The 15,263-nt window shown below is 42.8% G+C and overlaps 1 protein-coding gene across 3 annotated transcripts in view; it reads left to right on the forward strand.

The window, feature by feature from the left end:
• LOC311140426 (type II inositol 1,4,5-trisphosphate 5-phosphatase-like) overlaps window positions 1-15,263 on the forward strand; it is a 33,621-nt gene that overhangs the window by 13,265 nt on the left and 5,093 nt on the right. For all 3 annotated transcript variants that reach the window (XM_084175481.1, XM_084175479.1, XM_084175480.1), the window contains 12 exons: window positions 616-810; window positions 2,045-2,146; window positions 2,625-2,739; window positions 7,032-7,148; window positions 8,033-8,220; window positions 8,774-8,885; window positions 9,301-9,410; window positions 9,783-9,918; window positions 10,409-10,519; window positions 11,528-11,693; window positions 12,773-13,008; window positions 14,315-14,422. In XM_084175481.1, coding sequence (XP_084031607.1) covers window positions 616-810; window positions 2,045-2,146; window positions 2,625-2,739; window positions 7,032-7,148; window positions 8,033-8,220; window positions 8,774-8,885; window positions 9,301-9,410; window positions 9,783-9,918; window positions 10,409-10,519; window positions 11,528-11,693; window positions 12,773-13,008; window positions 14,315-14,422 — 1,696 coding nt within the window. The remainder of the gene's footprint in view (window positions 1-615; window positions 811-2,044; window positions 2,147-2,624; window positions 2,740-7,031; window positions 7,149-8,032; window positions 8,221-8,773; window positions 8,886-9,300; window positions 9,411-9,782; window positions 9,919-10,408; window positions 10,520-11,527; window positions 11,694-12,772; window positions 13,009-14,314; window positions 14,423-15,263) is intronic.

A 15,263-nucleotide genomic window follows, 5' to 3' on the forward strand; every position in this document is an offset into this window, starting at 1 on the left:
GGTACTTGAAGAAGGGGAAAAGGACCAGTATGCCAAATTGGATTTCTCCCCTAACCCCTGTCCTCTATTGAGGACATTGAAATGTAGCCACACTGCAGAGCTACAGAGTCTGTTACCACTATGCATATACTGCATGTGTTGCCTACATTAGGCCCCCCTTGACTCTATTACTAAATCCCTGTATAATGTCTCTCACAACATTAGCTTCCAGCCAGGCTAAAGAACATGACTTAAGAAAAAAACACACCCACAACACAAACTATCTTGGACATTAAATAATGATAGCCTAACTGTATCTCTGGATAAGAAAGAACTTGATGCCAAGTGCAAACACACTCTTGTGATACCTTTAGTTGGTTTAGTCTGAAACGAGATATGTAGTGTTAGTAGATGTCATACTAATACAGTAGTAAAGGAGTGTAACTACATTTCTATTTTTGGTCTGAGTCTGACACTCCTGTCCCTCCACCCCGACCGTCTTATATTGACATTTTGTCATTTAGCATACGTTCTTATCTAGAGCGACCTACCATCAGTGCATTCAACTAAGGTAGCTAAAACCTCCACATAGCACAATCATTGCAAGTAAAACCTTCCATCTTGTGGGCCCTGCAGCCAAGGGAAAGTGAAGCGTGAGGGCTGGAATGAGTTGAAGCGTGAGGGAAGGGATGACCTGGTACGCCACTCCAGCCACACAGCTTCCAACAAAGCCACAATGCTGGCAATGCCGCAGTTTGGCCTGCGCGACAACCTCATCCGCTGTGAGCTGCTCAAGAACGAGGACATCTACACCTACCTGGAGAATTTCAGGTAACCCCCTGCCTCTGTCCCTATCAAAGTCACTGTAGCATGTATTCTTATACCCTTTTCATGTTGCCAAGCTGTGCTGAGCTATACTGTGCTGGACTGGTTAGGCGTCCACCATTACTGGAACAGTGACTAGCCCGCTACTCTATTGCCTGATTCACACTAAGGCCAAGCCAACCTGTACTGCGCTGGTCTGGTTACACATCCAGTTGCTGGAAAGGAAAATGTTAAAATAAATATCCCAGCTACCACAGTTTGCCTGGGTTGGCACAATAGTGGCTTATTGCTTTTATAAACTGGTTACCAACTTAATTAGAGCAGTAAAAATAAATGTTTTGTCATACCTGTCGTATACGGTCTGATATATCACGACTGTCAGCCAATCAGCATTCAGGGCTCGAACCACCCAGTTTGTATTTGTAGCTATCCAACTTCTACTATGCAAACCAACATCGATGACTCATCACAATTATCAAGATCAACAGTCATACCGCAAGCTACAGGGTTGACACATTTAGCAGTAAACAGGATGTCAGTGTAGAGTTGTGAAAACGCATCTCATAACTAGAACTGACAAAGTAAAGAATTGTCAATTTCCATGTAATGTTGAAGGAAATGGTTGCTCTTGAATTACTACTATCCAAACTCAAAGTAATTCATTTCTAATGCAGGTTTTAAGCAAAAAGGTTTTACAAATGTCATTGTGATAACAAGCTTTGGTAATGTCCCAATAATCTCTCCACCCAAAGTGTGCACTTGTACAATTCCCTTCACGAACTTGAAAGTAAATTACTGGTATATGGAAACTCCTTCTAGCCCATGTCTACACCAATCCAATGCTTTTACATTTGTGGGGAGTAGTGAACAAATACACATTTCAGGAGGAAGAAGAGATTATTGGTACGCAGGATGTTTGTACAGATGCCACGATAACAAGTACAGAAAAGTACAGAACATGGACCGTGTCATGATGACAAGTGATTCATATACTACACTGCCCTCTGGTGGTGGACACACACACAGCTCTGTGAAGTGTTTAGGTTCTTGCTGCCCATCGCACCATCTGAAGGGGCTTGCTAAGGTCATGTCTTTGCCAGACACCCTCACAGTTCACCAGTTACGCCTATATTAGGCAGTGTTAGGCTTTGCTCCTGCTCTCTGACTTTGTACTTACCACTCTCTCTCTGTCGCTCTCTCTCCCTATCTCTCTGTCGCTCTCTCTCTCTCCATCTCTCAGTTTCTTCCTAGGCACTTACAATGTGAACGGCCAAACCCCCAAAGAAACCCTCCGTCCCTGGCTGGGCTCCACATCCACTCCCCCCGACATGTACTGCGTGGGGTAAGTCCCATCCCATCCACCCAGGCATTACAAATCAATTCCCCTCTAAATCCATAGCCCACATAGACACTGACTATACCGTCTGAGACCCCACTACAAGAGGATGAATTAAGTCATAGATTGTGTGTTGAGTGGTAGGACTGTCTTAGTTGCTACAGCAGCAACAGAGCCAATTCAGCCAAACCTCTGTGAATTGTGTCTCCTTTCCAGTGTGCACGACTAGTCTTGTGGTGGTGCAGATTTTTTTTTAAATCTCTAGTCTGCGAATTAGGAACTTTAACACAAGGTTTTCAACCGTAGAAGAGACAGTCAGTTGAGAAGAGAGGAGTTATGCTCTCCTGGGTCATGTTTATCAGGGCACACTGTCGCAAAATGTTTTGCAACGGAAAACAAAACTGAGCATAAATTGGTTACCTTCGGCTAGTACCTCCCCCTTTTCTTCCGTTCCGTGCCTACTGAACATGACCCTGTGTTGCAGGTTCCAGGAGCTCGACCTGAGCAAGGAGGCCTTCTTCTTCAACGACACGCCCAAGGAGACCGAGTGGATGAAGGCTGTGTCTGAGGGGCTGCATCCAGACGCCAAGTACGCCTTAGTAAGAACCTCCTTCTCCTTCAGTTAACCACTGACCACTTGTTATGCCCAGTCTCGCTACTGCCACAAGGTTGTGTGTCCTAATACTAATGTAAAAATGGCTAGCTGGAGCCGTTGGCTGTAGATCCCCTCACTAGTGACTTAATGCTGACTCTACTTTAGTCTGACCCACTACAGGCGGTCTGGCAAGAACCAGGCAGATGTGTCCATATCCAGAGTTGTATTCTTTAGTTCACTACCACACACAAATTATCTTGTGGTTCTATGAAAGAAAGGAAATTAACAACTGGTAATGCAGCTATACAATCAGGTCTGTACATAGCATAGATAACATAGCATTACACACATAGTAACACAGTAGGCCTACTACAGATGCATATCAGTGGCGAGAGGGGCTAATCACTGATGAGGCTAGCTGACAGTCAGGATTTATGGCGCTGTCTCTCCAACCAGCTAGAGATCTTATTTACATTTACATTTTAGTCATTTAGCAGACGCTCTTATCCAGAGCGACTTACAGTTAGTGAGTGCATACATTTTCATACTGGCCCCCCGTGGGAACCGAACCCACAACCCTGACGTTGCAAGCGCCATGCTCTACCAACTGAGCTACACGGGGCCCCTCCTAAAATCAGATAAGATTTGCTTACTTACTAGGCCAAAGCCATAAATCAAGTGCACATGCTCGAGTGCACCAGGCTTTCTAGAATCTTCCACAACTTATTTTAGCTTGAATATAACACACTCTCTTGCAGTAGTTGAAACATGCACTTAATACTCGTGATAATAGCTACAAACATACAATAGTTACAGTGGCTGGCAGTTCTGTAATTAGACAACATGCATGAGGTAAACAGGTAAACAATGCTACCAGCTGGCGACAGAACAAATGTACATAAGTAACAAGATAATCGACTCTAGCAAGTTGTCGGTAGCATGCATTAATCATCATAAACAATCCCCGACAATATAAGGGCCCAACTTTCATTGTGGATGCACGCACAAACACTTCTAGAAAGCACACTGAAAACTTGTTCCCCAGCCAAACTTTGCTTCCATATCGGCTGAAGATGATAACCACTCTGAGCTAGAGTGGGAGGGGTCCATTCGGATTCAAATGTCCATTTGGGCACACTGATTGGCTGAAACCAAGAGGCTGTGATAAACTGCTGAGAAGGGGAGAAATCACCCTAATGGGTCTGTGGGAAAAGTTACATGCATGTTTCTTTTTTTACAACTAAGGCCCTGTTTGAATACTCCAAAAACGCATCCCTCCTTCCTTCCTTCCTTAAAATAAAACAATCACAGATGTGGGAGGGTTGGATTGGTAAAAGAGTTGGGTGCTAATTTTTCTTTCACTTATCCGAGCACATGCATGGCAGTGATTACCTCAAGTCAGTGAGGAAGGAAGGATGCATGTAGTCACAGTTGGTACAATTGAGTGTCGCTGTACTACAGATGTTTCCAAAGCAAAGTGGTATGATGTTGTAATGACTTATTTGCTTCCCTTTAAAGTGTGGTTTTGTAAACCTGGTGAAAGCTTGTACATGAGCTTCTTTCTTATTCTGATCTTCTTTTTATCAAGGCCTATTTCCCCTTTTTATAAATTGCCTACTCAAGCCAAACTGCTTCTTCCTCTTTTAACAGCTCGTAAAGATTTTCTCCCTCAACCACCCAGTATGATGACTTGTCATTTGTCAGTCCTCTGTCGCTGGTGTGAATTTAGCACACTTGGTTGCTTCATAATTGACATAGCATAGGGAAAGAGTCTGTGAAATGGCTGGTTTCACATTAATATGGAAATGTTGTGTTATATCCTACTTAGGTTTGTAGCCTTGACAGGATTAAATGTGGAACAATCTGACTGTTAGCAATTTAGCATTTTTGCTCCTGCAGTATTGACATAAACCAGGGGTGTCAAACTCATTTTAGCTCAGGGGCCACATGGAGGAAAATCTATTCCCAAGTGGGCCGGACCGGAAAAATCATGGTATATATAACTTAAAAACAACAACTTCAGATTGTTTTCTTTGTTTTAATACGATCAACATACAACATAAAGCTGGAGCCTGAGGACAGTGTGTCCAAAATAGTACAAGCACAACATCACTATTAATCATAAAACACGTCAAGTTTATTTGAAAATTCTAAAGAAAAAGAACACACAAACACACAATGCCTCAGTGATTAACAGAACTGTTTCACAGATCACAGAACTATATCAGGGTGTCATTTCTCAGGCAGAAATGTAGATAAAAATAATGAAATCATGTTCCCCAAACAAGTGCAAGAACCACAGAGTCAAGAATAGGTTAAATATACAAATACAATAAAATCAATTAAAAACAATAGCACATCAACATAAAAACATATAAACATAAATCTGAAAGCGTTGCTCAAACTCCCGTAACAGTCCCGTTATTTTATCTTTGAACCGCTTCATGTCTGCCACATGTTGGGTCGCGCACACATTTTTCAGACAGGGGAAGTGAGCTGCATCACCACCGGCAAGTTGCGTCTCCCACAATGACAGCTTCAACTTGAAAGAACGTATGCTGTCATAATACTGCGTGACAACTTTGTTGCGCCCTTGCAGCTGTTTGTTCAAGTTATTCAGGTGCTCTGTAACATCCACCATAAATGGAAGGTCCTGCATCCATTCTGCGGAATGAAATTCTAACACTGGTTTGCCCTTTTCTTCCATGAACTGTTCAATTTCTTCTCGTAAATCAAAGAAACGCCTCAGCACAGCACCTCGGCTTAACCATCTTACCTCAGTGTGGTATGGCAGGCCATAGATGTGGTCTTTCTCTCTGAGAAGGCTGTCAAACTGACGGTGATTCAGGCTTCTGGATCGGATTAAATTAACAGTTTGGATGACCACCTTCATGACGTTATCCATCTTTAATGACTTGCAACACAAAGCCTCCTGGTGCAAAATACAGTGAAAAGTCAAAAAATCACATCCTCCATTTGCAGATTGCACTTTCTCTCTGAACTTTGTCACAACGCCTGCTTTTTTCCCGATCATTGAGGGCGCACCATCTGTAGCCAGGCTGACAGCGCGGGACCAGTCCACTCCGACCCTGTCCAGCGCGCCGACGAGTGCGGTAAAAATATCAGCTGCTGTCGTTGTATCTGTCATCGGCACCAACTCCACGAACTCCTCGGTGACGGTCAATGTGTCATCAACTCCGCGGATGAAAAAATGGCCAGTTGTGCAACATCTGTAATGTCCGTGCTTTCATCAATTGCAACCGAAAACGCAATAAATGACTTTACTTTTTGCTTCAACTGGCTGTCCAAATCCACTGAAAGATCGGAAATCCTGTCTGCAACTGTGTTTCTTGTCAGGCTGATATTTGCAAAAGCCTGCCGCTTTTCAGGGCACACAATCTCCGCTGCCTTCATCATGCATGTTTTTACAAATTCACCCTCACTAAATGGTTTTGAAGCCACTGCGATTTCATTAGCAATGAGGTAGCTAGCTGTCACTGATGTCTCGGCTGTGAGTAAACACAGACTGCTGTTTCTTCAGACCCGCCAACAGTTCATTCACCTTCTCTCATCTCCGCTGTCCTTGAAAGTTGTCATATTTGTCGGCATGAAGACTCACATAGTGGCGACGAAGGTTATATTCTTTCAGCACTGCAACATGCTCTGAACACACCAAACATACAGCTTTCCCATTCAATTCCGTGATTAAATAGGATGACCATTTTTCATGGAACACTCTGCACTCTGCGTCCACTTTTCTCTTTTTTGACAGAGACATATTGGGGCAATGAGGGTGCCAAAGCACATAATGTTAAAAGTAGAAGCCGTAATAAATATCGCGGGCAAAACAAAGTAGCTCATTGGCTGCACGTGCTTGACCTACTTGCTCTGCCCCGGTATAAACAGTTTGCTTGCTTAACACAATTGCTATTGCGCCATCCAGTGGACGCAATTGGAACAGCAGTTTATTTTATTGAAAAATTGCAGCACATTTTTATACTTTACAATTTTTTAAATTTTTTTTATCATCTCGCGGGCCGGATTAAACCCGTTTGCGGGCCTAATCCGGCCCGCAGGCCGTACGTTTGACACCCCTGACATAAACAATACTGCATCTTCTTGTATGCCACTTCACTGCTGTCCTCCTGACCAGATCTCTATTGTTTACCCTTTCCGCTAACACTACCTGAACAACCATAGGTGTTTCCTAACAGCCCAAACACATCTAGGATTGGGCTAATGCTTGACCAGTGTATTGTTCTTTATGTGACCTATGACCCCTGTGTAACCCTACAGGTGAAACTGGTTCGTCTGGTGGGCATCATGCTGCTGTTCTATGTGAAGAATGAGCACGCCAAGCACATCTCTGAGATGGAGGCAGAGACCGTGGGCACAGGCATCATGGGTAGAATGGTAGGTGGTGTGTGTGTATGTGTCCAGTGAGGGTGTAGTAGGAGTAGATATCCTTGGCTGCTAAGCGGGCTGTAATCAATTTCTTAGCAGTCTTGGCAGTTTAGGGCAGGAGGTTCGCTGGCGTCCGCTAGTTTCATTTAGCTTCCATTTTACAGTTGGATAAGGAGTTATATTGCACTACAACCCCTTCTACCAACAAACTTTGCTTTTAGCAGGGTTTAGAAAACCAGTTTTTCTCACATTATAGCCCCAAATACACCAGACTTTACATTTTACATTTACGTCATTTAGCAGACGCTCTTATCCAGAGCGACTTACAAATTGGTGCATTCACCTTATAGCCAGTGGGATAACCACTTTATGTTTGTTTTTGTTTTTTAACGACTTGGAACCCAGGTATGCTTGCACAACACATGTATGCCTCCTGATGTGGTACAATAGTAAAACATTTGATTTCCTATTGTTCATAGTGCAATTTTTTGTATACCAAAAGCTTTAGCAGGATAGCTAATGCTAAAGTTGGGACCTTGACAAACTTAACAGTGAGTGAGTGAGGACCATGAAAACACACAAGACTGACAGCTATAGCTATGTTCAACAGGTTTATTTATCTAGTTGTGATATTCTACCTTGCCTCGCAGGCTTGCTAGCTTGCTAGGTAATGAATCCTCTGATGACATCTGTGATGTTGTAGACGATAACCATCTGATTCCATGTTTGTTAACTTGCACAAGCTGCATTTGAAGTTGCATGTGATCGTATCCACTGCTAGGTAAACAAAGCTTTTTCTGAAACAGTACTGCTTGTGCAACTTTTCATGATGCAGCAGGGAAATGGTTCTATAGGGCACACAATGTAAAAGTTTTACAAACCTCTCTCCTCAGGGAAACAAAGGTGCCGTGGCCATCCGCTTCCGCTTCCACAACTCTGACATCTGCGTGGTCAACTCCCACTTGGCCGCCCACATCGAGGAGTACGAGAGGCGCAACCAGGACTACAAGGACATCTGCAGCAGGCTGCTGTTCCACCAGAATGACCCCGCCATGGCCCCACTCACCATCTTGAAGCACAAGTATGAACAAGTCTTTAGTGCAAAGCAGTATTTCCACTTTTCAGGGTTGTGTTCATTAGGGCATGAACGTTTTAAAATGTTTTGGAACCAAAACGTTTCTTATTGGATATGTTTTGGGTCGTATTCATTATGGCAAACATTGATAATATTTCGCAAAGGAAAACAAAAATGAGTGTTTCTTATTGGATGAGTCCAGTTTTGTTATTTGGTGCCTAATGAACAGGACCCTGGATTTGGTAGTTGTGGTACATCATCCTTTGTATTTATTCCGGCATGGTGCCATTTGCTGAAGGGCACAAAATAGGGAATTTATTATGTAAACCTTTGATCACAAGACCAGTGCACCTTGCCAATTTCACATGACTTTATAATGACTTACATGAATGCTTGAAATTAATGCAGTGTTTGGATGCAGTCGTAGAATGGGATGAGTTCTAGAAGCACATGCAAAGCCACCGCCACGATTTTCCATATTGAAATAGAATTATAGAAGAGTAGTTATATTTCTATTATTTTCCATATTCTCAATGCATCATATAATCCTTGTTTACAGTGTGGTCCTATGGCTGGGAGATCTCAACTACAGGCTAAGTGACCTTGACATCGACCATGTGAAGGACTTAATCGCCAAGAAGGATTTTGAAACGCTGCACAGTTATGACCAGGTAGGTCATCTCAAGCCGCTTAACTTCAAGCCATTTAAAAGTCTACTTCTGGCGTGCGTTCAGTAGGAAAATGTTGTGGAGCGTTGCAGATAGAAATGTCATGAATAGAGCTGACATGAATCCTTACTCTATATGTCAGACAGGCATGTTTCTTCTACGTAATATCTGAACGTTACGCAACATTGTTCCCAGGGTCATATTCATTAGGCACCAAACGTAAGAAAACTGATCTGAAACAGGGAGGTACTACCTGACATTGTCCAATCAGAAACACTAATTTTCCGTTGCAAAACGTTTTGCTACATTATGCCCTAATGAATAAGACCCTGCTAATCTGTGTTCAGTGCCAGTCACATTATACCCTGATGAGTGTGGGAGTTGTCACGCTGTCTTGTTGTGGCTCTGTGGTCCTCAGCTGAAGAGGCAGATCGATGAAGAGGCTGTTTTCGTGGGCTTTGTGGAGGGAGAAATCTGCTTCCTGCCCACTTACAAATACGACACCGGCTCCGACCAATGGGACACAAGGTAACTTCTCCTCTCTAAATGTCTAGGATGATCTATAAAGGCAATGGAGAAAACAATAATACTTTACTAAAAGCCTGCAGATATATTGCATTATAATGCCGTTTATAATGCATCGTAAGAACATGTATGAACCCCTTATAATGTCTTATGGTTGTCGCATAATGAGCCTGAATAAGGCGTTTTGAGTTGGAATATTGATACATAGGGAGACAGAACATAAGCCTTATTATAATGCATTACAAAGGCTCATGCATTATTATAATATGTTTTAAAGCAATATAGCTGCAGAATAAAGTGTTACAAAACTCTTAAATATCTTATTGCGTGGAATTCGTCTCCGAAATGTCTTAGTTTCATGTTTCACGCCCTCAGTGAAAAGTGTCGCGTGCCGGCGTGGTGCGATCGGATCCTGTGGCGAGGCAAGAATGTGCGGCAGCTGCACTACCAGAGTCACATGGCCCTGAAGACCAGCGACCACAAGCCAGTCAGCTCCTTGCTGGAGATAGGGGTGAGAATGAGTTTTCTCCATCTGTCCTTTGACCTCTTAGAGACCATGAGGTTTTGGTTGGTTTACCCTGGGGGTCATAACCAAAGATTCTTATAGCTAACCCAAGATTGTTCAGATGGGCCTTTTACAATCTTAGTCACGCTATGGGGCAGAGCAAGCAAGGAGGTGGGCAGAGTTTCATCTTGCTCCATCCTCTCCCAATGCCTTGCCACTAGACCTATCTTTACCAAGTATGGGAATTACCTAGCGGAAGTGAGTTTTTAAAAATCCTTTTGACTAGTCTGAGTTTCCCCCAGAGCCATATATTTAGAGAGTTCAGACAACTTTTAGAATGGATGCTTTTGAGCATTTCATTTATCCATTCAAGTATTTGGATTCTAATTCTAGATATTCTGTTGCATGGCATTGTTTAACATTTTTAAATAATGATATGCCTCTAGTTTCACCTATTAATCTGTGTTCTAACCTCCCTTCTCTGCTGCCTCCTCAGATCAAGCTGGTGAACGAAGAGTCTTACAAAAAGACATTTGAGGAAATTGTGCGCTCGCTGGACAAGATGGAGAACGAGTGCATTCCGTCCGTAATCCTGTCCAGGCGAGAGGTGAGTGGTCAAGAGTTAAGTGATTCTACTGTGAATTGTTATAGATGAAGAATATGTTAACATTACTCTGGTCTTTTATAATACACAATACAACATTATCAGTGAACATTGACAGCAGCAGGACCTTGTGAACAACGCTTATGAATTGAGCTCTGCTCTTTACGAACAGGAGTAAAATGTAGGGAAAATGTCTATGTGCTACATGTACAAATGTACAATTTCTCTTAACATTTAAACTTTTTTTGTCGTTTAAACATAAAAAGAATAATAATATTCTAATGACCTGAATTCACTATTCAGATGTGGTTCTGTGTATGACCGCTAGGGGTCAATGCAGTTCAATCTACCGCAGTCCTGGATACCTACATACCGGTCGTCACTATTTACCACAGCCACAAAGTCATAAAGCCAGCCTATTTCTACAATTTATCTTCTTAAAATTTGAACCTTAACCACACTGCTAACCTTAGTCTAATCCTAACCTTACATTAAGTTTTCATGAATTTGTACGATATAGGCAATCTTGACTTTGTGGCTGTGGTAACTAGAGGAAACCCTACCAGACGGCGCTCACCTTACTGCTGTCCCCCACTGACATTGGTATTAATGTCGTTTTAAGTTCTCTGTTGTGCCTCTCCTCGACGTTCTCAGTTGTCAGTATGTAGTTCATGTCCCACTGCTCGTTGCAGTGATGTATGACAGTGTGTTCATAGACGTCCAACAATCTGTTGTTAATGCCACATATGGTGTTTGAGAGCTTGCGCTTTGTACTTGCACTTGCAGAGCAATTATTGTACAATTTGTCCATCAGGGCCATCACGGTATTTCGACATATCATCTTGTAGTCTGGTTCTAGACATGCCATTAGGTTATTGAAGCAGACATCCTCTACCATTGGCAATGGCTGCATATCAACTGCAATCATTTCTGTAATCAGCACTGTGATTTTTCACACCCCTACTCCCTACCTGTGAAACCTAATCCAAATCACTCTCCCTCCCTCCCCAGTTCCACTTCAAAGACGTGAAATTCATGCAGCACCAGGCAGAGAGGCTGACCCTCCACAACGACGGGCAGGTCCCGTGCCAGTTTGAGTTCATCGAGAAGCTGGATGAGCCCACCTACTGCAAGCCCTGGCTCACCGCCAACCCAGCCAAGGGCTTCGTTGCACAGGGTGAGTGTAGCAGGACTATGGCCCTATTCTTTCTTCCATGTTTTCTTGAGGTAAGCACATGTATCAAGGTGTGTCAGCGTAGAAGTGCTGATCTAGGATCAGGTCCCCCCCTGTCCATGTAGTCCAATTCATTGTGATCTCAAATGTAATACTGATCCTACATTAGCACTCCTACTCTGAGACGTCTGATACATACAGCCCCAGATCTAGAGTTTGGCTGGGTGAAAGCAAGGTTGCCACCCCATTACTTTCACCAACCTAACTAATTCAGATCTGTGAGTACTTCAAGGAAGGTCGGAAGGCATTTCTGAAGTTTTAGAACAGGGCCTAAGACTTACATTCAGGAATGGATATGAATTTATATAAGCACCTGGCCTCCCCGCTATGTTTGACTTAATGTCAGGAGCTCTATGACATAAGAAGCTGTTCTGAATAAATGATAGGTTTGAGTTTTCCCGGTGACTGGAATTGTTAGAGGCATTTTTTCAACTCAGTGTTGGCAAGGAAACAATTTCAGATCTGTCTAGCACAAGAGACTTGTAAATAATGGAGAGATCTCAAGGCTTAGGATGGAAGGAGTGGTGGATGTGCCTCAGTGCTCTTTGCCTCTCTGGGTCTTGCTGATACAGTCTATTTTACAGTTTGTCTCATTTAGTTCTGAAGTTGTTGATGTAGTGATGCAGCTGTAGATGAATAGGGTTCCCTTCACACATTCATGTACAGTTAGTAATGCTTAGTGTACAGTACAACCTTTGCTTGTGGTTAGTCAACACCACTTGTCAGCAAGTTTCCACGCAGCACATGTTCATAGAGCAGGGTCATGTTCATTAGGTCACGCAACAGAAAACATTTTAAAACGTTTTGAAACAGAACATTTTGTGTTTCTTATTGGACATGTCCAAGTAGTCCCTCCTTCAGTTTGTCAGTGGAGTTTTCTTCCATTTGATCCCTAATGAACACAACCCTGTTAATCTGTGTCTCAGGGAATTGATAATCAGGAATTACTGCTTTTCTGACATTATCCTCCATTGATAAATCATTGAAATATACCTGATCCCGTCCTTACGCTGTTCACCAAGGCGGCAAAATGGACATCGACCTGGAGGTGTTTGTGAACCGCTCCACCGCCACGGAGCTCAACGCCGGCCGCCAGCAAATCGAGGACATCCTGGTGCTCCACCTGGAGCGGGGCAAGGACTACTTCCTCTCTGTGTCGGGCAACTACCTGCCCAGCTGCTTCGGCTCGTCCATCCAGACCCTGTGCCAGCTGAGGGACCCCATCCAGGAAATTCCCCTGGAGACCATCCGGGAGCTGGTGAGTTCAGTATAGCCAGCAAGGAGTGTGTTCATTATTGTATATATATTTTGCAATGGAAAGCAAAAATGTGCGTTTCTTATTGGACAAATTCATGGTTCCGAGTGAATACGAACCAGGTGCAGTCTGACTCAGAAGGCTGCTTTCCCATTCTTCCCACTTCTCCAAAAGTGTGCAGTGGTCTGGTACATTCCCCATCTTGGATTTAAAAGCATTAGATTGGTGTAGCCTAAGCATTGGCTGAAGGGAGTTTCCACCATTGTGAAATATGGAGTATGCAAGTGCACATGTCCGGAGAAGGGTGGAGATTCAGGAATCACAACACCTGACCGTGGCCAGGAAATGTCCCCCTCTTCAGGGCTGTTTTATATGACACTATTGTCAGGAAAGGCCTTGCCCAGAATAAAAACAATTAAAAGTGAAAGTGCTCTGGGGGGATTCTGTCCTGCTGATAATTTTTGCATAATTTTGTTTTCTATGTAAATGCACAGTTATCTAAAAATGACCAGGAAGTGTGAATGTTGAACTAGCTGCAGTCTATAGTCCCCCAATTCATTGAGACGAGACTAGAGACATTTGCACTAAAGAGAGAGACTACAGGGAAATTCTGTTCGTAAGCTTTTAGTTATAGCCCCCCATTTCCTTTTTGTCTTACTAAGCCTACTTCTTATGTAAAAACAGAAACTGTTTGTATTGTTTTTGGCACTGTGTGAACCAAATAGGAGATTTTGTGTCTGAAGTGGGTTTCCAAGCAGGGAATCAAATCACCCATTGGCCCAGAACACACTGTTGCCAGGGAAGAATATCCACAGGGTCATTAGCGTTGCAAAACAGCATGGCTGTCATGTACGATTGAGCAACCCGCTCCAGTAGCCTCTGCATTTGTGTTTGATCTTCAGTCAGTGTTATGGTAAAACTGACTATAATAATAAATAAATTGGTCATTTAGCAGACGCTCTTATCCAGAGCGACTTACAGGAGCAATTAGGGTTAAGTGCCTTGCTCAAGGGCACATCGACAGATTTTTCACCTAGTCGGCTCGGGGATTAGAACCAGTGACCTTAGATGAAAAGATGATAGATTCTGAGAATAAAGAAGCCCAAAGATGTAAAGTTTAATACAAGTCTCACCCTTTTTTATATTTGTATTTAATTTAATTATCTATCTATGGCTCGCTAGTTATTAATACAGGCAGCAGAAATAGCTACAGCACATGTCCTCTCAGGTTATGTTGTTAAAGAAAGGTAGGTCCAGGATTTAAATCCATTTCACTAAATTGTCTATTTTTCTTGTCTTCTTTCTAAAGACGTTGTCAGGCGATGAGACCAGCACCTTAATCATCGATAAGCCCCTGGATATCCCTAAAGAGATATGGCAGATGGTGGACCACCTATACCGTAATGCTCCTAAACAGGTCAGGACTCACACAAATCTTTTACCATTTTCACACTACTGAGCCAAACCAAGCTGGGCCCGGTTTCCCAAAAGCAACCTTAAGGTTAAGTTCGTTAGAACCATTGTTAAATCTCCGAGTTGTTTCCTAAAACCATTGGTTAGTAAAGTTGCTCTTGAAAACGCTCGTTATCTACCGACTGCCTCAGACCATCGTAGAACAGCTAGGTGCTTCGTTGATGGTTAGTAAAGTTGCTCTTGAAAACGCTCGTTATCTACCGACTGCCTCAGACCATCGTAGAACAGCTAGGTGCTTCGTTGGATGCTTTTTTGCCCCTCACTTTATACACAGAAGATCTCCGTTAAACATAGAATCAAGCTGTTTATCTGTCTCTCTGCGACCACCGATAACTTCGGAACGAAGTTGACTACAAATACAAAGTTGCCAATGTCTTTACAATTGAACAAGCAAAGGATAAAAATATGCTTCAAATGAACTGAGATGACTGCATTAAAAAATAAATAGGCATGCAGTAGGCCTATAGGCCTTTACATTTCAAACATATTGAAATCAATTTCATGTTCAGTCAATTGAGTTCTATTTGTTGGCTACACTCTGTCAATTTTGCCTCAATATATTTCATGATTTGTAACGTGCTCAATGATGTGCCAAATGAATCTGTGATTTAGTGAATTATTGTAAGGTAAGGATTAGAATAAGCCGCCTCAATATTTGCAGCCGTAAGGTGATATCTCTCTAGGAGCTGATCTGTTGTCAGTATTGTGGAATAATTGTAATGTTAAGGTAAGATATGAATGGAGAAAGCTGATCAGAGAGCAGCGCTGCCTTTCATTCGATCCTA

This window comes from Coregonus lavaretus (genome assembly GCF_964263955.1).
Source record: "Coregonus lavaretus genome assembly, chromosome: 13".
NCBI classification, from domain to species: Eukaryota; Metazoa; Chordata; class Actinopteri; order Salmoniformes; family Salmonidae; genus Coregonus; species Coregonus lavaretus.